Raw genomic sequence first — 26,703 nt, forward strand, 5'->3', positions numbered from 1 at the left:
TGTTGCTTCCTCCTCAGTCCCTGGAATTGTGCCTGGCACATGGCAGTGCTCAATCTGTCCATAAAACCTTGAATGAACGCATTTATGGAACGCTATTCTGCTTCAAATCCCTCTCGGGATGAGGTGCAACATTTTAATTGAAGGGAACAAAACTTAAGCTTTCAATCTCAGCTCACAGAATTACAAATTATCAGAATTGGGCCTATCCTTAAAAGTCATCTACGTAAAATGTTTGAATTGATTTTTACAGTTGGCAAATAATTATATTGACAAAAGCATTCCTTCAAAGATAATTAAGCCAAGAGCTGGCAAGACCTTAGGACAGGGTGTGAACCGTTAACTTGAGAAACCGTCCACCTTAAAGTAGTTTCACCTTTTTGTTCTTCTGAGAAAGCTAGAAAGGGGAAGTGGGAAGTCTTAGAACCTTCCACCGCAGCTACTTTCACCGGGAACTTGGCCAGGCTGCTGACGTGGCACGTGGCCAGAACTAAGGACAAGTGTCAGTGGTGGTGCCAGGCAGTGGTCGGTGGGGACAGGTGGCCGGTGTGGGAGACCCGTGAGGCCAGCTGGCCCCAGCGTGGCAGGGGCTGAGAGGACAGGAGCAGGGTCCTCTCAATCTTCAGACACGCCAGGGACCCAGCCTGGACCTGCAGACGCCTCTCGCAAACCCATACCGACGTCCGCCTCTTGGAAAAGGCACGCCCCTCAAGCCTGCTGTTGGAGAAAGCCAGGAGGGGTGATTTACAGACCATAATCACATCATCCATCAAGCCAAGGGCTTACAGACTCTCGGATAGGATAACTGCGTTTGCAAAGCACACAACTTAAAATCATTTTACCTTGCTAGTAATATAATTTCACCTTGAGCACAACCAAACACAAACATGAACAAGCTGCAATGTTTCTAGCATCTTATAAAGTGCTTGAGATGTCCCTGGTCTGCAATTCCTCCCCTGGAGAGTGCCCAGAAGCTGAGACTGTGAGGGCCTGGGGACCACAGGCAGCCAATAACCAGCCATCAGCTTCTGTATTATGCTTCCTCGCTTAGGAGAGTGGAAAACTTTCAGCCGACCCTTATCTGACTCCGAGTCTGCCATCTTGTTTCTGCTAGAATGCTTAAGCTTAGAAATAAGGGGGAGGGCGGCGGATTACACACAGTCAGCCACAAGACAAAATAGCAGCTAGTCCAGGGTCAAATCTCCAGGAAACCCACCTCAAGGCTATGGAAAGTTCCTGACCCCTCCCCAATCCTGCTGAGACAAGATAAGAATGTATCTTGGTGAGATTGAGGCTTCCTTTGGCTTCTGTAACTGTGCTTGAGCAATTGGATAATTTTTTCAGAGTGTGGTTTTTGCCTTTAAAAAGAGCTGACTTTTCCTGGCTCATTGCTACTCCCTGTAAAAGCTGCCTCGTAGCAGGTGCAGGGGGTAGTCCTGGCCAGCTAATAAAGACTCACAATTTGACCCAATTCGGTTTCGAAGGTGGTCTTTTCTCGCACTCCGGACCATAACAGAGATGACCCTCTGCCGTCCTCCTTTCCTCCTTGCAAACCTCCCCTCTCCTCCTCAGCCCCTCACCCTCCCATGGGTTGCCAGACCAGGGCCCACCAGGTCCCCTGTTTCCTGAAGTTGCAGGTAAGATCTTCCCAGGCACGAAGTAATGGTCTCATCAGTGTTCGCCTCCCTGGCCTCCCAAACGCTGCCCCAGTCTGTTATCAAGTGGGGAATATACATGTTTAAGAACCTCAAGGCAGCTGGGCATGGGTGGCTGACACCTGCAATTCCAGCAGCACTCAGGGAGGCCAAGGCAGCAGATCGCTTGAGCTCAGGAGTTCGAGACCAGCCTCAGCAAGAGCAAGACCCTGTCCCTACTAAAAAGAAAATAGCCAGGCAATCAAAACAGAAAATATTAAGATAGAAAAATTAGCCGGGCGTGGTGGCACACACTTGTAGTCCCAGCTACTCAGGAGGCTGAAGCAGGAGGATCACTTGAGCCTGGGAGTTTAAGGTTGCTGTGAGCTAGGCTGGGGAGGTGGTCAGGGGACGTCCATACCATTAAAGGAGATAACGGTTTCTGTTTCCGTTTCTGTTTTTTAATCAATGTGAAACACTTAGGTAAATATTCAACATTAAATGCAAATGGTCTGAGCGCTCACGAGTGTGCACTGAGGCTGCACGTGCAACAGCAGAGACCAGGTGAGCACCGACTGGTCACTTACCCGGCTCCTCACTCAGCTGAACACTGCCAGCCGCCCGAGGGCGGGTTTCTGTTTGTGCTTGTTGTTTACCATTGCACACTTTAAAATTGTTTTTAACACAAATATGAATCCAGGTTTAAAAAAAACAGTGAAAACTGGGTAGAGTTTGTGGTTTAGTTAACAGAAATACACCAACCAAGTCACACTCCTGGTTTTGCTGCTGTACTACGGCCAGACGGGATGTCTTTGCGACTATCTGTGAGTCTATAATTATTTCAGAACGAAATGTTTTTTATTCATTCTCCTAACAAGTGCAGCTGAATGCCAGGACATGAATCTCTGTTTTGTCCCTCCTACTACACTGAGCTTGGGAGGGGGAGTTCGAGTTGTTTCCTCTCCCACACTCCACCCCGTCGGGCTCCCCAGCCCGAGGGAGGAAACTATGGGACTTGATTTGCAAACCCCTGGGCCAGCAGAGGCAATGAAGCAGGTGCGCCCCGAAAACAAAAGAGCTCGGGGCTCAGGGCCGGGAGCGGGCAGGACTGAGCGGCCAGACTGAGGAGAGACGGGGCTTCCAGGAGGGGCACGCCAGGCCCTGCTCGCATGCAGAAGCCGAGCCGGGGGCCGCTGGGGCATTTCGGGGGGCAGCTGGGCACTCTGCCCAGGGGTGGCAGCACCTGCAGTCAGAGGGCCGGCCACCGCTGCGAGGGGCAGGTGCGTGTCCAGCCAGAGCAGAGGGCCTGCCCCGCGCCAGGGGACAGGCAGCAGAAAGGCCACCTTGGCCACAGAACCAGAGCTGGGTCCTGCCTGGTCACCACTGATGGCTCCAGGATGGCCGTGAAGACCCCTGGAAGGAGAGGGTCTCACACCCCACCTGGTCTGAATGTCTTGCCACCCTCTAGATGGGGCATGAAGCCGGAAGGGAGACAGTTAGAGAAGTAAAGGAAGCAGACGTCCCCTGACCGCGAAACTTGGAACCAAATGTAGGCCCGCTGATGTTCTAAGCTTCACATCCAGCTAAGGGGGAAAGCTCAGGGCGCCCTGGTGTCTAGCTACCGTGTTTCCCCCAAAGTAAGACCTACCCATAAAATAAGCCCTAGCAGGATTTCTAAGCATTTGTGCAATATAAGCCCTACCCCGAAAATAAGCCCTAGTGACGGGCGTGGCTACGCAGCGCATCTGCACAACCCGTGCATGCTATCGCGGAGCGGTAAGAAGACGAGCAGCCCTTCTCCTCTGCCCCATGAGAGCTCTAGTGCTCGACATGAGAGATTGGGGCCAATGGTTCTAAAGGAAACAGAGTCGCAAGAAATTCAGGATGGAATTCGGGGTTTGGAGAGTTCTGATGATATTCCAGAAGAAGACGACTTAACTATACTTGAATAAATGTAGACTGTTGTACCGGTACTTAAAAAAAAATAACACATCCCCTGAAAATAAGCCCTAGGTGTCTTCTTGAGGAAAAATAAATATAAGACCCTGTCTTGTTTTCGGGGAAACACGGTATGAGCCAGGAGGAGCAAAAAAGGACACATCCACAGAATCGCCCCAAGACGGTTTTCGACAGAGCCAGAGTGGTTAAAGTCTTAGATTTATCTAAGTGTAACATCCAGATGAAACTACTAGCATGGGTCCAGTACTTTGAAAATCAGTGTTCAAAAAACACAGAGATCGGACCCGCTTTTCTGATTGCACACAAGCCTGTCCACACCTAGGGTGCACTGCGAGCAGAGAAGTCATTGCAAACAGCTAGAGGTGTCCTCCCACCACAACCTTTAACACCAAACCCAAACGCCAGAAAGATAAACCAGTAGCTTCTGTAAGCCCAAAACGCAAGCACGCTTTCTAACTACTAGAGCGTTTCTGCCTCCTTTTAAAATTTTCAGTTTTAGTCTATTTTTCATACATACTCATGAAAGCCAACCATTATAACCAATAATATAACCACATTATATTATTTTTTCATTTGTTTGCTGACAAATCATGGAGTTTTTTTTTCCTATTTAATTGAATTAAAGTAAGTCAAGGAGCAAGTGTCACTTGTTGAATGAGAAACAGTCAAAATCTGTCTTTATGTAGAATAAATATTATCAAGTGGTTGAAAAGTGATAATATGATGTTAATAATATATTCATCCACGATAAAAGTATCTTTCACTTAATGGTCATTTCTTCATCGCGGCCTATGCAAAAGTAACCGAAATTATTTTTTAAATTCCTTTCGGGATTTCCAAGGTTATAATTTACTTTGCCAAGGGTTCGCCATTTTGAAAAGCAGTCACAAAGAGAACAGCCAAACTGGTTGATGCATCGCTTCGTGAACTAGCCCAGCCCAGTGGTGGAGGGGCTGAAGCAAACCCTGCCCTGCTGTTGCCAGCGTATCTGAAGATAACAATGCTACCTTCTCTGGTCTCCTGGTGCAAAGGGGTTGGGCTGTAATGTTTTTCATATTTGTAGCTATGTCACAAAGAAGCAAACTAAACTCCAAAGTAACAATCAATAACCATGATGTAACAATCAACAATAATGTAAGAGTACATTAGGCAATTCATGCAAAGTTCAAATTGTAAAACACAGATTTTGTTTTTAAACACAAGATAATTAAACTATCACTATATCTAATTTTAAAAGTATCATTCCTGGATTTTACAGACTGCCATGAAACCCCATCTAACTTCTAGGTTAAGATTGAAGATTTTTTGGACAAGTGTGATGGCCCATGTCAGCAATCCTAGCACTATGGGAGGCTGTGGTGGGAGGATAGCTTGAGCTCAGGAGTTCGAGACCAGCCTGAACAAGAATGAGACCCCATCTCTACAAAAAAAAAAAAAAAAAAATAGAAAAATTAGCCAGGTGTGGTGGCATGCGCCTGTAGTCCCAGCTACTAAAGGGGCTGAGACAGGAGGATCCCTTGAGCCTGGAAATTTGAGGTTGCTATGAGCCACGGCACTCTATCCAGGGCGACAGAGTAAGACTCTGTCTCAAAAAAAAAAAAAAAAAATTGAACATTTTGTCATTCTTCAAAACAAAAAAACTTCAGAATTATAAATTATCAACGTTTTGAAATAGCAATCTATGTTCAACATAAGGCTAAACAGGAGGAAATTTGCTGCCCTGGCCCCTCCCAAATTTAAATCCCTAAAGATAAAAACAGTGCATGCCTAGCTTGCACCCCCAGTTTCCATAGCGTGACTGTCAGTCTCAGCCCCTTCCTAGCCACATTCTATCTGCTGGGAAGGAGGAGAGTCCAGCTCTGTGAGAGTTTCCACACCTCTCCTGGAATTAATAAACACGCAGACCATCAGGGTTTGATACGGTCTTTGCTACAACCGGCCGAGTGGAGAAGTCCACTGCAACTGTGCTATAGGGAGGCTCGGCCGGACGCCCGCACCCACCCCAACTGGCCCCTCCAGGCTCCCTCTGCAGCCAAGGCCTCCCTGTGTCTGGCTTCCCATCACATTTCCAGAATTTCTCGAATAAGTGGCCCATCTGGTACCCCATTATCTGGTGCTTACAGAACCACAGTCCCCCTCCCCCACCCCAACCTTATCCCGTTGCCCATGAAATGGGAACTCATTTAGACTTAGTCATGTAACTCCACTGGGATCTGCTGTTTCCCTGATTGGACTTGAATCGAGTGTCGGTTTCCCTCCCCAAGACCCCCTTTTCATCCTCCAGTTCCTGTTGTCTTCCCGCAGATGTCCGGCCCCCTCCTAGCTCTGTTTCCCTGCTAGGCAGGGCTCTGGGGCGGGCCTGTGCTAGGAGTTGGTCCTTAGTCATGGCCAAGCTGTTTGGCCCCTTGTTTGGTAGAGAACATGCACCTAGGCTAACCATAGCAACACCACGACAAATTGTGAAAGCCCGTCTAGCTGGCTGCCTGCAGCCTGGGCTCAGGGTCCTTCCCCTGGCCTCCCGTTAGCCCTCTACGCACCTGGACCGCAGGGTTAACAGGTGCAGGAGGACTAGCTGCCTCTGCCCTGGCTGAAGCCCCTCCCTTCCTCACTGCTGCGTGCCCACGGCCCAGCGGCAGAAGCCCAGTGAGTGTGCAGCGGAGCTGAACCCAAGGACAACACCGTGAAACAGCAAACACTCACCTTCTGGGGTCCAGGGAGGTTGCCGGCATCTTCCCCATCCGCTTTCTGTGCCGCATTCTCTCCGCTGTCTTCACCCTTCTCTGTGCCCTGGTCAGAAAGGAAACCCAAGATGACACTCACCTTAGATTAGCGCCCGAGGAGAAACCAGGCCCCCACGATGGGGCTTTCTTATCTAGGGACATAGCACATAAATGAAGCAAACACAGACCTGCCATTTATTAGTTCACTTAGATACTAGAGCATAGAGCCAAACTCCAAAAATGCCGATGGGATCTACAGGGTTAGTGAATAGATCTGATCTACCCTGTGGAGTAACACACTGCTTGAGCAAGGAGTCTCCATTCCCCCATTTAAGGTTTACGAAGAGAACATCAAAGAAGTCGATATTTACACAGTGTTGTTTTCCATTGCTTGTATGAAGAAAGGCTTTAGAATTTTAGAGACTGAAAATTAGATAAGGTAGAAATGCACAGAGGGAGGGAGGCATGGATGGATAGGCGGGGAGACAGACAAGTAGACAGAGAGAGAAAGATTAGGACCAAATGGACATTCTAAAGAAACAGGTATGGAGGAAGACAGTTCAAAATGCCAGCACGGGCAGGTACAGTGGCTCACACCTGCAATCCCAGCGCTTTGGGAGGCCAAGGTGAGAGTTCAAGACAAGCCTGGGCAATGTACCAGGACCCCGTTGCTACAAAAATAGAAAAATTAGCCAGGCATGGTGGTTGGTGCACACCTGTAGTCCCAGCTACCTGGGAGGCTGAGGCAGGAGAATCACTCGAGCCCAGGAGTTGGAGGCTGCAGTGAGCTATGACCAGGCCACTGCACTCCAGCCTGGGCAAGAGAGTGAGACCCTGTCTTTAAAAAAAAAAAAAGATCCCAGCCCTTACCTCTGTGGTGCTCTCTTCCTCTCCTGCTCCATCACCATTGGGAAGGGAAGATGCTTCCTCGGGCGACTTTTCCACCTGTGTCATATAAATTGAGCATGTTGGAGAATTTTCTTGAGGATAATAGCTTGCATTTCAATGTCTTTGAATGAAACCGAATTCAGAACTTTCCTCAAGAACCTATTCAAATTACATTTTATCTTCACAACAACACTGTAACCTAAGTAGGTAGGACAGTCATTACCACCCACACTTTAGAGACAAGAAAGGCAGAAAATGTCACATTGCAAGTCAGGGGCAGGGCTAGGTCTACACCTCCTACTTAATGCTCTTTTAACTTACGGAGTAGGTCCCAGCCTTTTAAAATATCAGGTTATTTTTATTACAGAGGCATTGCAAGCTCAAGAGAACAAATTAAGCCACGCACACTCTCCAGTCCCACCCTCCTATGATAATCAATATTAAAAATGTGGTATGGGAGGGGGGGAAATGGGCATTTATTGAAACCTTAAAATCTGTACCCCCATAACATGCCGAAATAAAAGAAAAATAAATAAAAATAAAATAAAATAAAAATGTGGTATGTACCTAATTCTACCCTAATACATAAAGACTATTTTGGAGGGTTGTTTGGTGTTTGTTTGTTTGTTTGTTTGTTTGTTTGTTTGTTTGTTTGTTTTGAGACAGAGTCTCACTCTGTCACCCGGGCTAGAGTGCCGTGGCGTCAGCCTAGCTCACAGCAACCTCAAACTCCTGGGCTCCAGCGATCCTTCTGCCTCAGCCTCCTGAGTAGCTGGGACTACAGGCATGCGCCACCATGCCCGGCTAATTTTTTCTATATATGCATTTTTATAGTTGCCCAGCTCATTTCTATTTTTAGTAGAGACAGGGTCTCGCTCTTGCTCAGGCTGCTCTTGAACACCTGAGCTCAAGCAATCAGCCCGCCTCAGCCTCCCACAGTGCCAGGATTACAGGCATGAGTGGTTGTTATTTTTTATTTTTGGTTTTTTTTGTTAGTGGAAATGGGAACACACTATGCACAACTTCATTTTTTAGCTTCATATGTCATGAGCATTCATCTAGGTTAATTCATACGGTTCTAACACATTCTTTTTAGCATCTGCTTAATATTAAAGATATGATTTATTAAAACATTTCCCAATCGACAGATGATCAGAATGTTTATGTAGTTGTCCCTCTACAAATAACACTAGACAAAGCTGAATAAAAAGGTGAAGTTATTTTTATTAGGTTACTTTTCAAAAACGTGACAGCCATTCACATTCCTGCAGTGGTGCGTGAATGTCCCCTCCCTGTCGTCCTACCAGGACAGATCACTGCTCTTTCTAATCTTTATCAATATGTTGAGGACAAGGCAGAATTTCATTTTGTCTTCATTTACATTTTCCTGATTACCGGAAAGGAAAGGCACATTTTTTATGAATGTTTAGCTACTTCATCTTTTCCTGTTCAGATAATTACCTTTTATATGTTTGCCCATTTTTTACTTGTGTTCTTTTATTATCAATTTTTAAAAGTTCTTGATTTAATAGAAATTTTAGCCATTTGTTACATGTTACAATTGTTTATTTCAAGCCTATAATTTTTTATAAATTTGGGAGTGTTATTAGTTTTTAGCCTTTTGTATGGACAAATTTATCTAACTTTTATTCTCTAAAATATATTTCAATTACTTTGTATTGGTTATTAATATCTAGAGCTTTAATCTATCTGGAATTTAATTTTGCATGTGATATAAAGTAGAGGTCTAAATTTATTTTCTTCCAGATAGATGCCAAATTATGCTTATAACTACATTTAAACCATTATTTCCCATTAAGATTTTTTTGTCATGTGTTAAGATATACATAAATGGACCTGTTTCTACACTATTCTATATATAAATACTTAAAAATATCCCTGGATATATTTATCAGCTCCCATGCCAACATACTGCTTTTATCACTGTAGCTTTTAGCATAAATTTTAGTATTCAGGAAGGCAAGTTGCTGCACAAAGTCTTCTTTTTCGAGCTTTTCTTGGCTCTTCTAAGACATTTATTATTCCAAATAAATTTTAAGATTTTTTTTCCTAGTTCCAAAAGTTCTTAAAAAATAGGATTTGGATTAAAATGGCACTAAATGCTTTCATTAATTTAAAATTTTTTCATTTCTTATCGTTAAGTCATCCTATCCAGAAATATTATAGGTTTGTTTCTTCAGTATTTGTTAGTGTCATTCAGAATAAAATTAAATTATGTTCTTCATATGGGCCCTATATGGTTCTTGCTTCTAATTTTAATAGATGCTTCAATATCACATGGTTCATTATGATACCTACAATTGCCTTTGGATAATTTTTTTTATATTTAAGTAGTTTCCTTCTACGTATATTTTAATCCATCTTATTTTAACTAGGAATATCTGATGAGTTGTATCAAATACCTTCTTGGTATTTTTGGGTGCAGTCATATGGTTTTTCCCCATTAGTCAGTTCACATAATGAATTATGATGATAAAATAAATTCTGCTTTGATGATGGTATATTATCTTTAACTCACTGTTGAATATAGTTTACTAATATTTAATTAGATTTTGCCCTCTGTAATCATAACTGAGATTGATCTAGGCACAACCGAAAGTGTCCCCAGTAATAGTGGAAGGTTTTATCTATTTCATTTGTCTGTTCAAACTTTATATATATAATTTGAATATATACACATTAGCGATATCTATTTCTTGAATATACATTTACATTTCTATGTAAATTATACACGCACACACAGAGTCATGTACTGCAATGACACACAGTGCTCCCATAAAATTATAATTCCATATTTTTACCGTAACTTTGCTATGTTTATATACACAAATACCATTGTGCTACAGTTGCCTGTAGTATTCAGTACAGTAACTTGCTGTACAGGCTTGTAGCCTAGTAGCAATAGACTATACCATCTAGCCTAGGTGTATATAATAGTAAGCTATACCATCTAGGCTTGTGTAAGTGCACTCTGTGATGTTCACAGGATGATGGAATCACCTGGCAATGCACTTCTCAGAACACAGCTTCATCGTTGAGCAATCCATCACACACACACACATAAACGTGCATAGATACACACGTTCTGTCTTTTGTATTTAATTGATTTGGGCTTTTCTTTTTATTGGTTCATACTGCTGACTTGTAAATGTTGTTTTCCTTTTTCCTAATTTTTTAAGTTAAATATTTATCTTACTAAGTTTTTAACCTTTCTTTTTAAATTATAAGAGTATTTAAAGTTATCAGTTTTCCTCTGTATATGGCCTTACATGTATATTGGGGTTTGGGCATGAAAGCATCTCTTGTTTATTACTAGATAATTTGCAATTTCCGTTTTATTTTTCTCTTCTATGCAGGGTTATTTGAAATGGTGTATATTTCTTAAAAGTTTTTATGATATTTCTCTTTCAGACTGTAATTCTGCATTAGGGATAAGAATATAGTTTATAAAATCATACTATTTTGAAATTTATGAAGGTTTTCTTTGTGACTAAGTGCATAACAGTTTTAGAAACAGTTTAATAAGTATAAAAGAAAAATACATTCTATTAATATCTATTTTATATGAGTATATATACATATTTCCTACACATTATCTATTAAATTAAGTTTGATGATTATATTTGTGTGGTGCTCAAAGTAGTGCCTGACTCATAATAAGCACAATGTAAGTGTCTATTAAAAGGTGTTTTTAAACAAGTTCTCAGTGTATTTCTAGGAGTTTGTGAATTATGCATTTGACTGCCATGTAGTATGATACATAGAGATTCACGACTATAATATATTCTTCATGGATTTTACCATTTTTCATTACATAATACCTCCCTTAGCTAGTTAATCTTTTGGCCTTGAATTCTTCTTTATCTGATAATAATGGCACTCCAACTTTCTTTTCGTTCGTATATGCCTGCTGTATATGCCATCTCTTTGTTTCCATTTTTCTTTGAATAGTTGTTTCATTGTGCTTTTATAAATAGGATATAGCTCAATCCTTGTTCAAATCCAATTTCACCCACAACTCCAATTCCAGTGTAGCTATGTGAGCTCCCATTGGACCCAACCCCCCAACAGATAATGACTGTAAACCCTGGACAAAACAAACAAACAGAAGAAATAAGAAAACAAGAGGGGAATTACCAAAGCAAGAATATTAAAGAGAGAGTTGACGCCTAAAAGATAAGAATGATTTGCAGGCCTATGTTCATAGCAGCACTATTCACAACAGCCGAGAGGTGGAAGCAACCCAAATGTCCATCGGTGGGTGCATGGATAGATAGATATGGTACATACACACAATGGAATATTATTCAGCCTTATAAAGGAAGACAATCCTGTCACATGCTATCACATTGATAAACCTGGAGCACCTAATACTTAGTGAAATAAATCTGTCACAAAAGAAAATGGATACTGTGTGATTCCATTTATATAAGGTATCTAAAATAGTCAAATTCATAGAAACAGTAAGTTTCTATGAAAGCTTTTTGGCGGTTACGAGGGGCCGGAGGAGAGGAGACGGGGAGTTGTTATCCAATGGTTATAGAGTTTATGTTTCACAAATTGAAAAAGGTCTGGAGATCTGCTGTTCAGTAATGTGAATGTGCTTAACACTAATGAACCGTACACTTAAGAGTTAGTTAAGGTAGTTTTAAAATACAAGAAGGTGAAAATGACACAGGGTGAGGTGCTATTTTCAGGGCTTACGCCTGAGAGCAAGCAAATCTTGTGGGGGAGACAAAACCAAACAGGAAGCCCACAGGTTTTTTTTTGTTTTTGTTTTTTGACTTAAGTTTTAGAAAGCAGAATCTGGGGCAAACCACAGCCACTGGAAAATAAGGACAGAATCCTGGACAGGGAAGAGCCAAAGGGAGCCCCAGATTTGGTGTATAAATTCTACTCAAATCTCCAGCTGAGCCCTGAACCATGTATGGAAGTGGTGTCAGCTAAAGAAAAAAAGAACTCAAGATTTTAGAAACAAAGAGTTGCTATTAGAAACAAAGAGTTTGTCATTTGAGTCCAACAAAATAAATTCATGCTGAATCAAACAAAATAGGTCACACTTTTCAGAAAAAATGTTACAAAATATAGTCTCCACAACTCAAAATTAATTATGTCCAAGTTACAATTCAAAATACTTAACGTCTACCCACTCTTACCAAAAAAAATAAAAATAAACAAAATACTTAACGTACAAGGAACCAGGAAAATGCTTCTCACCCTCAAGAAAAAAACAATCAATGAAGACCAACCCAGAAAGGACCCAGATGTTAGAATTAGCAGACAAGGAGTGTATAGCAGCTATTATAACTATGCTCAGAGATGTAAATGAAAACATGTTTGCAATGAATGAAACAATTGAAATTCTCAGTAGAGAAATAGAAACTATGAAAATCAAACAAATTAAACATTTCAGAACTGAAAAATAGAATATATGAAATAAAAAATTTATGAGACTGGATGCATAATGCAGAATGGAAATGACAAAAATAAGTGAACTTAAAGATAAATCAATAGAAATTATCCAATTTGAAGATCAGAGAGAAACAAGACTGAAAAAAATTTTAAAGCCTTAGGAAAATGTGGAATAATAACAAAAGATTTAACATATATGTAATTAGAGTGACAGAAGAGGAAATGAGACCAAATGAGGCATAAATAATATTTGAAATTATAATGCTTAAAATTGTCCTAAATTTGGTGAAAGACATATATTTACAGATTCAAGATTCTCAGCAAACCCCAATAATAAATACAAAGATTTACATAAATCATATGTAAGTATATCATAATCAAATGGCTGCAAACAAAAGATAAATAGAAAATCTTGAAAGCAGCCAGAGAAAAATGATATATTAAATACAGGGAACAAGGATTCAAATTATGTTCATGTCTCATCAGAAACTACAGAGACCCACAGAAGGAAAAAACATATCTATGGTGCTGAAAGAAAAAAAACCTGTTAACTAGGAATTCTATGTCCAGGAAAACATCCTTCAAGAATGAAAGCAAAAATCCTAGCACTCTGGGAGGCCAAGGCAGGCGGATTGCTCGAGGTCAGGAGTTTGAAACTAGCCTGAGCAAGAGCGAGACCACGTCTCTACTATAAATAGAAAGAAATTAATTGGACAACTAATATATATAGAAAAAAAAAGAATGGAAGCAAAATAAAGACACTTGAGATAAAATAAAACTAAAAGAACTTATTCTCAGAGACCTGCATTACAAAACAATGCTAAAGGGCTAAAGGAAGTTATTCAGGCTGAAAGCAAATGGCACCAGATGGAAATTTCATTCTTCACAAAGTATCAGAAATTTTAAAATCTGAGTAAACATAAAAGATTATTTTACCTCCTGCTTTCTTTAAAATACATAGGACTATTAAGTGGGAAAATTATATGACAGAGTTGATGGTCTATGTAAATGTAATACATGTGATACACATAGCACAAGGGATGGGAGACAGTCCATGGACATATATGATGGGATGTTTCTACATATTACATAAACTTTTAAAATATTAATTCTAACTGGACTATGAGACATTAAGAATATGCATTATAGCCACTAGAGCAACCACTACAAAACAATGCAAAGAGGTATAATTAAAAATCCAATAGAGGCCGGGCGCGGTGGCTCACGCCTGTAATCCTAGCTCTCTGGGAGGCCGAGGCGGGCGGATTGCTCGAGGTCAGGAGTTCGAAACCAGCCTGAGCAAGAGCGAGACCCCGTCTCTACTATAAATAGAAAGAAATTAATTGGCCAACTAATATATAAAAAAAATTAGCCGGGCATGGTGGCACATGCCTGTAGTCCCAGCTACTTGGGAGGCTGAGGCAGGAGGATCCCTTGAGCCCAGTAGTTTGAGGTTGCTGTGAGCTAGGCTGACGCCACGGCACTCACTCTAGCCTGGGCAACAAAGCGAGACTCTGTCTCAAAAAAAAAAAATAATAATAATAATAATAAAAAAAAAAAATCCAATAGATAAGTTAAAAGGCAATTCCAAAATATATCCAATAACCCAAAACAAAGCAAAAAAAACAAAAAAGTATAAAACAGTGGAATAAAAACACGAGACAAATAAAAAACAATAAAATGGTAATTCTAGGCACAGTGATATTAATGATTAATTGTTAACAGACTATGTAACCCAATTGACAACAGAGATTACCAAGATGAATAAAACTGCACAAGACCCAATCCTATGTTGTCTCCAAAAGATACAGCATAAAAATAAACCCATAGCCGATAAAAGTCAATGGATGGAAAAAGACATAGTGTGCAAAGAGTAAGCATAATAAATCTGGAGTGGCTTTGTTAATATCATAAAATACAGATATAAAGACAGAGAGTATTACTAGAAATAAAAAGAAAAAGTTGATAATTATAAAAGGGTCAGTCTAGGCTGGGCACAGTGGCTCATACTTGTAATCCTAGCACTCTGGGAGGCCAAGGCGGGTGGATCATTTGATCTCAGGAGTTCAAGACCAGCCTGAGCAAGAGTGAGACCCCATCTCTACTATAAATAGAAAGAAATTAAGTGGACAACTAAAAATATATAGAAAAAATTAGCCGGGCATGGTGGCGCATGCCTGTAGTCCCAGCTACTCGGGAGGCTGAGGCAGGGAGATCGCTTGAGCCCAGGAGTTTGAGGTTGCTGTGAGCTAGGCTGATGCCATGGCACAACAGAGTGAGACTCTGTCTCAAAAAAAAAAAAAAAAGAAAAAGGATCAGGAAGCCATAACAATCATAAATATGAATGTGCCTATTAATAGAGCTTCAGAATACATGAAGCATAAATTGACAGGATTAAACGGAAGAATAAAAAATTCACAGTCAGAGATATTCTCATCAATTGTAGAACAACCATGAAAAAATCCAAACTTTCATTCTTTTTCTAGGAAATTTAAGCCTCTTCAATTTATTAGAATAACTGATAGAGTTAGTTTAATTCCTTCCACTGTGTTAATTCATGACAGACTGTCTTCTCTCTTACACTTTTCCTTTCCTTACTGCTGCTGGCTAAAGTTGCTCTTTATTCTGTTTTCCCCAGCTCTGTCCCTTGCCTTAACATAAACGTTGTCAAATATTTTTCTATTTCACCACTGTTTACTTTCCTATTCACAATGGTCGTCATTAATCTTAGCGTTCTCTATTACGCTATCACAATTACATAATCCATGTAGTTGGTTCCCATCAAGATGGTTCACCTGCTACCCCCAGTTGGGATGAGCCCTTCGGAACACCTGCATGTCCCTTCTTTTCTCCATATCCCCCTCGCATAAACGGTATCCCGTAGTGGATGTTCTCATACATCTCCTTTCTCGCATACACCCTTCCACAATGCCTAGATTTCTCTAAGTTTAAAATTCTCGATTTCGCTATTATTAAATATTTTCTTTTACAGAAGTGCTTCTCAACATTGGTAAAATATTAAGTTCACCTGGGAGCTCCTTGCCTGGAGATTTTTGTCTTAAGTGATCTTGGATGTGTAGCCTTGGCATTTTACGATTTTACCAGCTCCCCAGGAGCCTCCACGGTGCAGCCAGGGTTGAGCGCACTGCCAGCACCCGACATTCTCTGGGCCCCTCTTGGGTGACAGCAGCTCCCCTGGGGGCCTGCCATGCCCCCCGGCAACTTGCACTCACTGCTCTGCCCAGGGACAAACCCCTCTGTTGGCCGCTGCTGGGACTAAAGGGCACAACGAGGTGGGGCGAGGGGGCTCTGTCTTCCAGGATGCTCCAAATCAGCGCCCGGGCCCCCCTCCTGCAGCTGGAACATACCAACTGGGGGAGGGGGGGCCTGGGAGCCACTCCCAGCTCTGGCAGGTATTTGGGCCTCAATGTCCTTCTTCAAACCAACCGTTTTTGCTTTCTGCCTCTCAGGGATTCTCAGTTTCCGGTCCTCAGGCGGCATCCTTCCTGGTTTTCTTGCACAGCCATAAGATAAGGGGCTGGAGGGGAGGCTGCAGCAGAGGCTTCAACTGGGAGACTCTCTGGCATCTCTTAAATTATCAGCTCTCTTCTGCCTGGTCTTTTGTTCCTTCTGGAGCTCCTATTATCCACACACCACGTCTCCTGTACCTCACTTCCATGCTCTTGCCTTTCACTCACAGTTTCTGTTTCTTTGTGTTTTGTTTCATGTTTGAAGTATTTCTCCCTCTGGTCTTCTTGAACCATAAGGTGGACCTCAATGGTGTCCATTCTCTCTGTTCCTCATCTTATAGGTTTCATTTGTTTGCTCGTTGTTGTTCTTTTCCTGGGGGTGCAGGGCACAGAGAGCAAGTTTATCTGGTGAATGCTGATGGCAAACATCCTCCGAGAGAGACAAGATGGGAAAGGTGCTGTGACAAGAGAGCCCTCGGGGCCAGACACAGAGTCTCGCACGAGGCTCTGGGGACAGGGGGAATGTCCTCACCATTGAGCACCATAGAGATGAGCTCTTCATGGTTCATACGACCATTGGTGCCCTGCCACCAGCATCTCCACCTCTTCCTCTGTCATCTCCTCACCCGATGTGACAGGGATGTGCCAGACTTCAACGCCCACGACAATGCCATTCCTGTCCTTGTCAAACACCCGAAAACCTTCAACGTAAGCCCCATAGGTGCCCTGGTCCTCGTCCTTGACCACAGTCTGCAGCATGGGCAGGAAGTGCTCAGAGTCCAACACCTGCATGTCATCTCATCACTCTTTTTTTTTTAATTTCAGCATATTATGGGGGTACAAATGTTAAGGATACATATATTGCCCATGCCCCCCCTTCCCCCCTCAAGTTAGAACTTCAAGCGTGTCCAGCCCCCGGATGGTGCACATCTCATTCATTATGTATGTATATCCCCATCCCCTCCTCCCCCTGCCCCACCTGCCCAACACCCAATAGATGTTATTCCTATATGTCCACTTAGGTGTTGATCCGTTAATACCAATTTGCTGGTGAGTACATGTGGTGCTTGTTTTTCCATTCTTGGGATACTTCACTTAGTAGAATGGGCTCCAGCTCTATCCAGGAAAATACAAGAGGTGCTAGATCACCGTTGTTTCTTATAGCTGAATAGTACTCCATGATGTACATATACCACATTTTATTAATCCACTCATGTATTGATGGGCAGTTGGGTTGTTTCCACAACTTTGCAATTGTGAATTGTGCTGCTATAAACATTCGAGTGCAGGTGTCTTTTTCATGGAGTGTCTTTGTTCTTTGGGGTCATCTCATCACTCTTGAAGTCCCCTAGGACCTTTGGCACCTTGGTGGCACCCAGGGGCCTCCTATGTCCCGACGCTGGCTGTACAGGACCTTGTCATCACGTGTTCAAACGGCTAGAATTCTGTATTTTAGTCCTCAATGAAGTCACACACCCTGACTGCTCAGCTGGGGGGGGACCCTATCCTGCAGTTAATGGCCCGTCTCGTACTTTGAAATTTAAAAATTCCTGAACATCTTTTTGTGCTCCAAATTCGTATCTTTTATGGTTCTCATCAAATGTTTCTCCACATCTCCCTCTGCTTCCTCCTTTTGCAATCCTCCAAGCGAAGCCACCTGTCATCTGTTCAGTCTGGGCTTCCTCCTTCGGGCTCCTGGGAAATGCTGCACTTACTTAAATATTTCACCATCACTCAAAGTTGCTTTCCACAGGAGCTGCTAATCACACCAGAAAATGAGTATCAAAACTTCGAATCACAAGTCATTTTGGGCCACAACTCACATTATCCCGATATAAGTAAGTTTCTGCCTTATTCATCAGACTGGGATGTGTTCTAAGAGAGAACTCCTCTTCCAACAGAGGAGGTTACCATGACTTGAGTAGAAGGATTTGAAACCTCTTTGGGGCAACGCTGGTACGACTGTGGCGAAGGCAAGCACTTCCTGAGGCTCCCGCGAGAAGGACAGCACTCACTGGAATGTGCAAATTCTGGCACTGAAGAGTCACACACCAACAGCAGTCTGTAAATGTCATGCTTTAACACTGTTACGACCGTTGTATTTATCTCCTCCAACTAGAGGGAAATCTAATTGCACATTAATATATAACTGAATATTTCCCATTGGTATCTTAGTAACATTCCCCCGACTAAAAAGACATTGATCTGGCTGAGCATGGTGGCTCATGCCTGTAATCCCAACCCTCTGGGAGGCCCAGGCAGAAGAATCACTTAAGGCCAGGAGTGTGAGACCAGCCCGGGCAACAGAGCAAGACCCTGTCTCTAAAGAAAAAAAAGAAGACATTGATTCTGATGCTTCTTTGCCTGATATTAGACAATAGGTTAGGTTAGCTATCATAACTTCAGTTGTTTTTCATGTTAACTTGATCATATCTCTACTTCTTTAATGTCAGTCTAGCATGTTCTAGAACTGTGCTTTTCAATGGGTGGGGCTCCCATGACCCACTCATATAGTTTTATTACTATATAGACATTGAGCACCTATTTCAGACCTACTGAATCTTGTTACTTGATATTCTTACCATATACTTGGTATATTCATGGTATATTACGTCTCTGAATAATTATATCAAGATTTTTTTCTCTGTATTCATTTATTTATATAAATCAGATGTTTGATGTATTCTTTGAAATAGGCTTAATGATTATGTTTATAAATAATTCGTCTCAAACGTTTCTGGACTGACTTTATTGTTTTGTTTTGCATGCTACAGAAAAAACCAAATTGTCTCGCCACATACATACATTTTTCTTGTGGTAACTCTCATCAAGTCTTTCGCTTTTGAAAACTATCAGTAATAAATAAGCCACATGCATTTTAGGCTCGATTCGTCGTCTACAGATATTTTTGTTAGCTTGTTTTGCTTTGATGCTTCTGTAAAAGTATTTGCAATCAGCTACAGGCCAGACTGCTTCATCTGCCATGAAGAATGACTGCTCAGAGCCCCGTAGGAAAGGATTATATGCCAGACACTTTTAGGTACAGCTTCTTGATAGCATCGCTTAAAGAACTTTGAGATCATAACATCGGACTGAGTCGAAATTTCCAGAGAAGCAGATGGGTTAACGAGACTACTACCCCAAGATCCAACAGAACAAGAATTTACTACATAGGACTAAATGAATTGGTGAGGGACGATAGTCATTTCATTTGGAATATTGTTGATGTTATTTTAATGTCCTATATTCTGGATATATAAGGAAGCCCTTTGTCTCTCCTCTTAAGCTTTTTATATATCATAACAATTTAGTAGACTCTGCTTTTTTAAAATAGAAATGAAATGTTTATAAATGACATCTTATTCTCCCTGCCTGACCCCTCCAGAATTCAAAAATTCTTATCGAATCTGTTTATTGAATTGGAATATATATTTTATTTTTATGGCAATATAGTTCTTCTCATAGCTGCAGGAAGAATCTGCCTTCTTTCTTGGCAAGGAGGCGTAATTGAAAACATTGGTTATGTAGCCGAGGTCTTGCCTGGAACATCATATTAAGAATGATGTACATTTAATCAGATCTGACCAGATGCTTTTAAAGAACTAAGGCTGACTTACGGAGCCAGTGCTTAGTTACAAAGCCCTCTTGGGAAAACGGGCTGGGCCTTAGCTCGGCCTAAGACAAGAAAAATGTTCTAAAGCAATAAGGCTTCTTATGATGCTTACTATCATCTTATAAGCACACATCATCTGCATAATTGTCAAGTCCTATTTTTAGCTTTAGTGAGATTAATTTTCCTTGCTGACACTTCTCCACGATGTTGTTTACTACAATATGACACTGTGACAAGTAATACTGTTTCCATAAATCAGGTGTCTGTCTTTTCAAAGGATACGTGAAGTACTTTCCCCCTGTGCACTCGCGTAAACACATACAAACCCAAGCAACGCTGACAGCGCCAAAGGTTCTAGCACAGACTGTGCTACTAATTAGCGGGGTGTCTTTGTACTAATTGCTTAAGCTCCTTAGCCTTTGAATTCTTCCTCTGGGCAGAGAAGAATCTGGACTAGAATCTGGCCTCTCGGGTCTGTCCAGGCCGGACTTTATGAACCCATTGCCATCCCTTTCTTCCACATAAGGAGAGTTTTATGCACTATGATGATGCATAAGGACAAATCAGGGTAGAATCTAATAACTGAGATTAGATGTTAAGAGAAAAATGGGATAAGATGAAACATAGCAGGTGCTGAAATAAATCTACATGTATTAGTATGGATAGGTCTCAAAACATGTTGGTTTTTTCTTAAAAAAAAAAAAGCAAGTTACTTTAAACAAACCTATCTCAGTTTGAAGAATAGTATTTAATATCTTCTGAGTGTTGCACTGACTTTGGTATCTCAGTTAATTATTGCCTCCAGTTTCAGAGTTGAACACCTACTATGAGCTACAAACTGTATTTGGCACTGAGGATGTAGACATGAGAGATACGGTTCTAGGAGCTGTATCTTATCTCTGACACTCTTCTACATTGCTGAGTTAGAGGTTTTGTAAAACATAAATCGCTCTGGGCCAGGCGCGGTGGCTCACGCCTGTAATCCTAGCACTCTGGGAGGCCGAGGCGGGTGGATTGTTTGAGGTCAGGAGTTCGAAACCAGCCTGAGCAAGAGCGAGACCCCATCTCTACTATAAATAGAAAGAAATTAATTGGCCAACTAACATATATAGAAAAAATTAGCCAAGCATGGTGGCACATGCCTGTAGTCCCAGCTACTCGGGAGGCTGAGGCAGGAGGATCGCTTGAGCCCAGGAGTTTGAGGTTGCCGTGAGCTAGGCTGATGCCACGGCACTCACTCTAGCCTGGGCAACAAAGTGAGACTCTGTCTCAAAAAAAAAAAAAATCACTCTGCATTCACCTTTTCCCATCAATTCTTATGGCCAAGAATAGAAGTCCAGACACAGACAGCCCTTTGCAATGTCGGTCCTGCTAACTTGTCTGGCCCCATCTCCTGTCTTTACCCCTCCTCTACCCTGGGTTCTGCTGAAACCTCTGCATCCCAGCCAAAGGATGGCTTCACTGAATGGACCACCCTCCCATAAATTCCACGGCCTCCACGAGTTAATTCATTTTCCCATGGTGTCATTACCATCTTATTTCACTTGCTTGCTATTTCACTGTAGCATGCTAACTAACATCTATCCATCCCTCTAGACCCTAAAATTCCTCCAATCAGTGTCTGACCAGTATATGTTGATATCGATTACCTTGAAAGAATAAACTGTTAAAAATAAATAGGCCTAAGAAGTTGATGGTCCTCTTTCTCTCTCTTCATTTTATAGCTGACAAAACATTAAAGATCTCGCCTCCAAATCCAGGATCAGTAGGTAGAGCACATAAGGTTTTCTGACTAAATCGTTCGTTCTCTTCCGCTGGAGTTCCTCTCCATTTCGTGCTGAAGGGGAGAGATTACAGACGGGGAGAAGTGTCAGGACTACGAAAGCTCCTGTAAGAGGAGAGGTGAACCTGTGGTCCATGACAGTCTACCAACATGAGCGCAAGAAAGATGCCAGAGACGGGCCTAGGAAGTGGGGTGCCCCACTCATGAAATGGCAAGCCACTGCCCTGAAGAGACAAGAATGGCAGTGTCTATGTTGATCAACTTCCGTGAGTTTATTATTTTATTTTTTGTTTCTGATAACATGATATTGGGCCTGGACACCTTGCACATCAGAATATAAGTTTATCTATTCTATCTTTTCCACAGAGTCCTCTAAAGTCCTTTCTATTTCCCTTTAAAACTTAAAGCAGCTTCGGACACTGGTAACTCTGGACAGACAGGGCCATTTGCTGTCTGCGTGTCCTCCGCCTTGAAATAAGTCGGAGTTGTTTTCTTCTCCATTTAGAGCAATTCCCCTCAAGATTTGCCTAGGACATTTTAAGGGCTATATAATAAGAGCATAAGCGATACATCATTGGCATACGCTTACCGTCCGATATTTTTCCAGCTCTTCACTACGAAAATTTTTAACACATAGAAAAGTTAAAAGAATGAACCACACAGATTCAACACATGCTAACATTTCTCATATGTCTCGTGAAACTTCACCCCTAACAATCCAGTTCCTAAAAACAAAGGCATTCTCTGACATAACTCCACTATTTTTATCACATCTAAGAAAACTAACAATAATTCCCTAATGTCATGTAATGCCCACTTCCTTTCCAAATTTCCTGAATTACCCGCAATAAATATTTTACAGTTACTTTTTTCAAGGCTCGGATTCTCTTAAAACTTACTCAATGCATTTGGTTCTCATATCTCTTCGGCCTATTTTAATCCAGAAGAGTTTCACCTCTTTTTATTTTTATTTTTTTAGATTACCCAGTTTATTAGTTTAATTATAGAAGTTTAGAAAATTGTCATTACATACATGATATTTACACTACTGAGGGGCAGGCATTTGAGGAAATGAAGCGGGAAGGGTCTACTATAACCATACAATTATAGTCACAGAAAAGGGCCCATTCTGGGACTCATTTGCTTAGACAGTCAGCCTTTCATTCTTTTTTTTTTTTTTTTTTTTTGAGTTTCACTCTGTTGCCTGGACTAGAATGCCATAGTGTCAGCCTAGTCACAGCAACCTCAAACTCCTAGGCTCAAGCGATCCTCCTGCCACAGCCTCCCGAGTAGCTGGGACTACAGGCATGCACCACCATGCCTGGCTAATTTTTTTTGTATATATATTTTCAGTTGGTCAATTAATTTCTTTCTATTTTTAGTAGAGATGTGGTCTTGCTCTTGCTCAGGCTAGTTTCAAACTCCTGACCTTGAATGATCCGCCTGCCTGGGTCTCCCAGAGTGCTAGGATTACAGGCGTGAACCACCACGCCCGGCCTTCCAGCAGTTTTTAACATTTAAACAATGGACAGGTGGACACTCATTTTGTAAGTCACTGGTAAAAAATAACTGCATTTAGAGAATATAACATGAAACAGTGGAGTCACTGACATGTAATGACTGTCTTTCCAGGAAACTTGTAAAACATCCCAAGACCATAGCAAAGGAAGGGAAAAATTTGAGGGATTAGGGACTCAGTGAAGTTTGGTTATGGAAAACTTACTCTGTTATCATGGTCTACTTTTGCTCATATTTTTGACTGTAGCTTTCCTGACTAAAACGCCAAAGTTTATTTCTTATAATTTATTATTATTATTATGACATCAGATATCCTGCACTGACCATTTATTAGAGGTGGCGACTTCCAGCAAGCAGTTAGACATGGTCTCATATAATGCACTCCATATTTCTATAAAATGTAATGTTTTATAATCTCATAGCTAGACTAGTTAAGTAAGTACTATCAAAACCAATCAATAGGTTATTGGGAATTTCAGGAACATGACCTCCTATTATCCTTGTGTATATTTTATTTATTTGTTTGTCATGACATCGAATGTTTTAAGAGTCTGGATTAGCTATCGTGCAGAAATATTCCCAATTTTAGTTTTGTCTGGTTTTTGTGTGTGTGTGATATCATTTAACTTGTTCCTCTTTCTCTGTGCTTTTTACAAACTAAAACTTATAACTAAAGACTGGGTTAGATGCAGGTTGTATGTTTTAGCAAGAACACCTGACAGGTGAGACTGTATGTAAAATACTTCAGGTTTACAACACCCCAGGCAGCACATGACATCAGTGAGTCCCACTAGTAGGGACACTGGGTTTGGCTATTTCGTAAAGATTGTAATCAACGGATCTCTTTCTTACAAAGATCAGTTTCCTCTTTGAATTTAGCAAACAATATTGGCAGAGGAAGGTAATATTTTACCAGAGGAAATTTATCCAGTTCCCCCAAAACCAAATTCATCTAATGCCTTTTACCAGTAGTTTTGTTATCTATGCTGCAATTAGTTATTACGTTGGAGTTTGCAAAAGGGTTTTTTAAATTCTATCATTTCTTTCATATTTGATTGTAAAAAAGAGTTTTCTCTCAATAACCAGGACTGAATTATAGATTCTTGTTTAAAAGGCAGAAAATATGTTTGGATCTTCTCTTATTAATTTCAGAATAAAATTTGGAGTGATAGTTATCTCCATATGTGAAAAAATGAGTTTTTTTAATTTGTGGTAGATTTAAGGATAGATAGGTTTCCTATAAATGTACTACCTCTCAACATAAGAGTAAAGAGTATATTGGATTAATAGGAAACACTGAATGCAAATTCTAGGTCCAAAGCTTATGAGCCTTGTGACCTAGAGCAATCTACTTAAACTTTTCTGGCCTCACTATTCATCTATCCATATATTTTCTTTGACATCCATTAAATGTTATTTTATGAGTCATATCTTTCCAGTGGCTAGAATTCCATTTGGAGCCTCTCAGAATCTATTAAGTCACAAGCCCTCTAGGAGTTTGCTGCTGCTGCTTCTGCTGCTGCTGCTGCTGTTTGAAAAGATTAATAAACCTTCTATGATGTCTTCCCCCACCAAAAAAGCAGTTGCAGAACATTCCATAAAACATGATAACAATTAGGCATTAAAAACCAAAAACAGGTCAAGATGGCGTCTTATGCCTATAATCCTAGCACTCTGGGAGGCCGAAGCAGGAGGATCAATCACTTGAACTCAGGAGATCAAGACTAGCCTAAGCAAGAGCAAGACCCCATCCCTACAAAAAAATAGAAAAATTAGCTGGCATGGTGGCATGCACGCCTATAGTCCCAGCTACTCAAGAGGCTGAGGCGGGAGGATCCCTTGGGCCCAGGAGCTTGAGGTTGCTGTGAGTTATGCTTATGTCACTGCACTCTAGGCAGGGCGACAGAGTGAGACTCTTTCCCAAAAAAACAAACAAACCAGAAAACAACACGATGTCTTGCTTGTGGAGGAAAGAGAGAGAGAACAATGATGTTGGTGGCCTCCAGGGGGGGAGAGAAACAGGAAGGGGCAAGAGAACAAAATGACCTTACAATTTCTCTATAATGTTTGAGTTCTTTAAGGAAAGCAAATATGATCACATTCATTCTGGAGACGCATATACATGAATATCAGTTAAAAGAGTCTCCCATACAGTGGTTGTTAAAGAGAAGTGAGCATCAGATGCAATTAAAGAATTTTTTATAAATTTAGATCCCTGGCCCTCTCCCTCGAGTAACTCAGGGTCAGTAGTAAGTCTGGAGTAAAAACTCAAACATCTCAATTTTTTAAAGTTATTTAAGAGACTGGATAAATTTTTTAAAATTTTTAAATTTTTTAAATTTTTAAAAATGATCTGAGATACTTTGATGCACAGCAGCTATAGTAATACTGAAAATAAAATTAAAAGATACACAAATGATCATAGTAGCATTATTCATAATGGCTCAAAAATCGAAACAACCCAAATACTCATCAACTAATAGATGGATAAATAAAATGTAGAATACCCATCCATGCAATGGATATTACTCTGCCCTAACAAAGAAAGAAGAACTGACACAAGTCACAACATGGACGACCCTTGACAATATTGTGCTAAGTGAAAGCAGCTAGTCACAAAGGACCACATATTGTATAATTCCATTTACATATGTTAAATGCCCAGAGGAGGCAAATCTATAGAGAAAGAAATCATTTTAGTAGTCCTCCAGGGCTGGGGGAGTGGCTGGATTAGGGGATGACAGCTAAGGGGTACTGGGTTTCTTTTTGGGGTGATGAAAATATTTTGGAAGTGGATAGTAATGATTATTGCACAACTCTATGAATATACTCATAGCCACTGAATTGTATGTTCTAAATGCATGAATTGTGTGGTGTAGGAATTATATTCCAATAAAGCTGTTTTTCAAAAAAAAAGAACAAAAAATTAAACAAAATTGGCTAATTTAATCTCAAGTTACATAACTAAAAAATAAATTAGGTACAATTAACTAACACATGGAAAAAACTTAATAGAAGAATAGGGGATGATACTTCCTTTTCAAAAAGGTTGAGGTCATTGAAAACTAAGGGCAGTTTCTAGTTAATCTTGGGAAACTGAACACAAATACTTGTTTTGACTGCTTACCCGGACCCCAATGACAAAACAGTAAAGACATTAAAAGGAAAAAGATAAACCTATAAGGACAGAGAGAACAGGCAAGAAGGCCATTGCATAAAAAGAATGTCCACAAAATTTCAAAGGCAGGAAAGAGAACAGTTGAGTAATGATTGACTTAACCAGAAAAATTCTGAAACCTAATTGCTTACACAGAGGGATGTGGGAAAAGAAGAAGCAAATTTAGACTCCCTCCTCATTCCTGGACAGCAGGTCACTGTCTCCTCCTAAATAAGCAGTTCTAGTCTCTACAGGAGTTTAACCAGAGGGAACCTGACCTCCTGGGCACAAGGCCAGCTGAAGGGGAGAACCACACTAAAAACAAGGGATCTCTATGAGAAGTCCATGTTGTGAAAGGGAAGATTGGCCTATCCCCTTTCCCACTTGCTCCTAGCAGCCAGATTTACTTCCTGCTTACCACCATCACCACCACCACCACCACCACCATCACCACCACCATCATCATCATCATCACCATCACCACCAGCACCATCACCACCACCATCATCATCATCACCACCATCACCACCA

General features: G+C 41.1%; 1 protein-coding gene across 2 annotated transcripts in view; it reads right to left on the minus strand.

Annotated features, from left to right (window-relative positions):
* Positions 1-26,703, minus strand: part of SH3BGR (SH3 domain binding glutamate rich protein) — a 56,937-nt gene that overhangs the window by 8,437 nt on the left and 21,797 nt on the right. For both annotated transcript variants that reach the window (XM_076000142.1, XM_012781783.3), the window contains exons 4-5: positions 7,181-7,255; positions 6,291-6,377 (exon numbers count right to left, since the gene is read on the minus strand). In XM_076000142.1, coding sequence (XP_075856257.1) covers positions 6,291-6,377; positions 7,181-7,255 — 162 coding nt within the window. The remainder of the gene's footprint in view (positions 1-6,290; positions 6,378-7,180; positions 7,256-26,703) is intronic.

This window comes from Microcebus murinus, chromosome 1, assembly GCF_040939455.1.
Source record: "Microcebus murinus isolate Inina chromosome 1, M.murinus_Inina_mat1.0, whole genome shotgun sequence".
Taxonomy (NCBI): Eukaryota; Metazoa; Chordata; class Mammalia; order Primates; family Cheirogaleidae; genus Microcebus; species Microcebus murinus.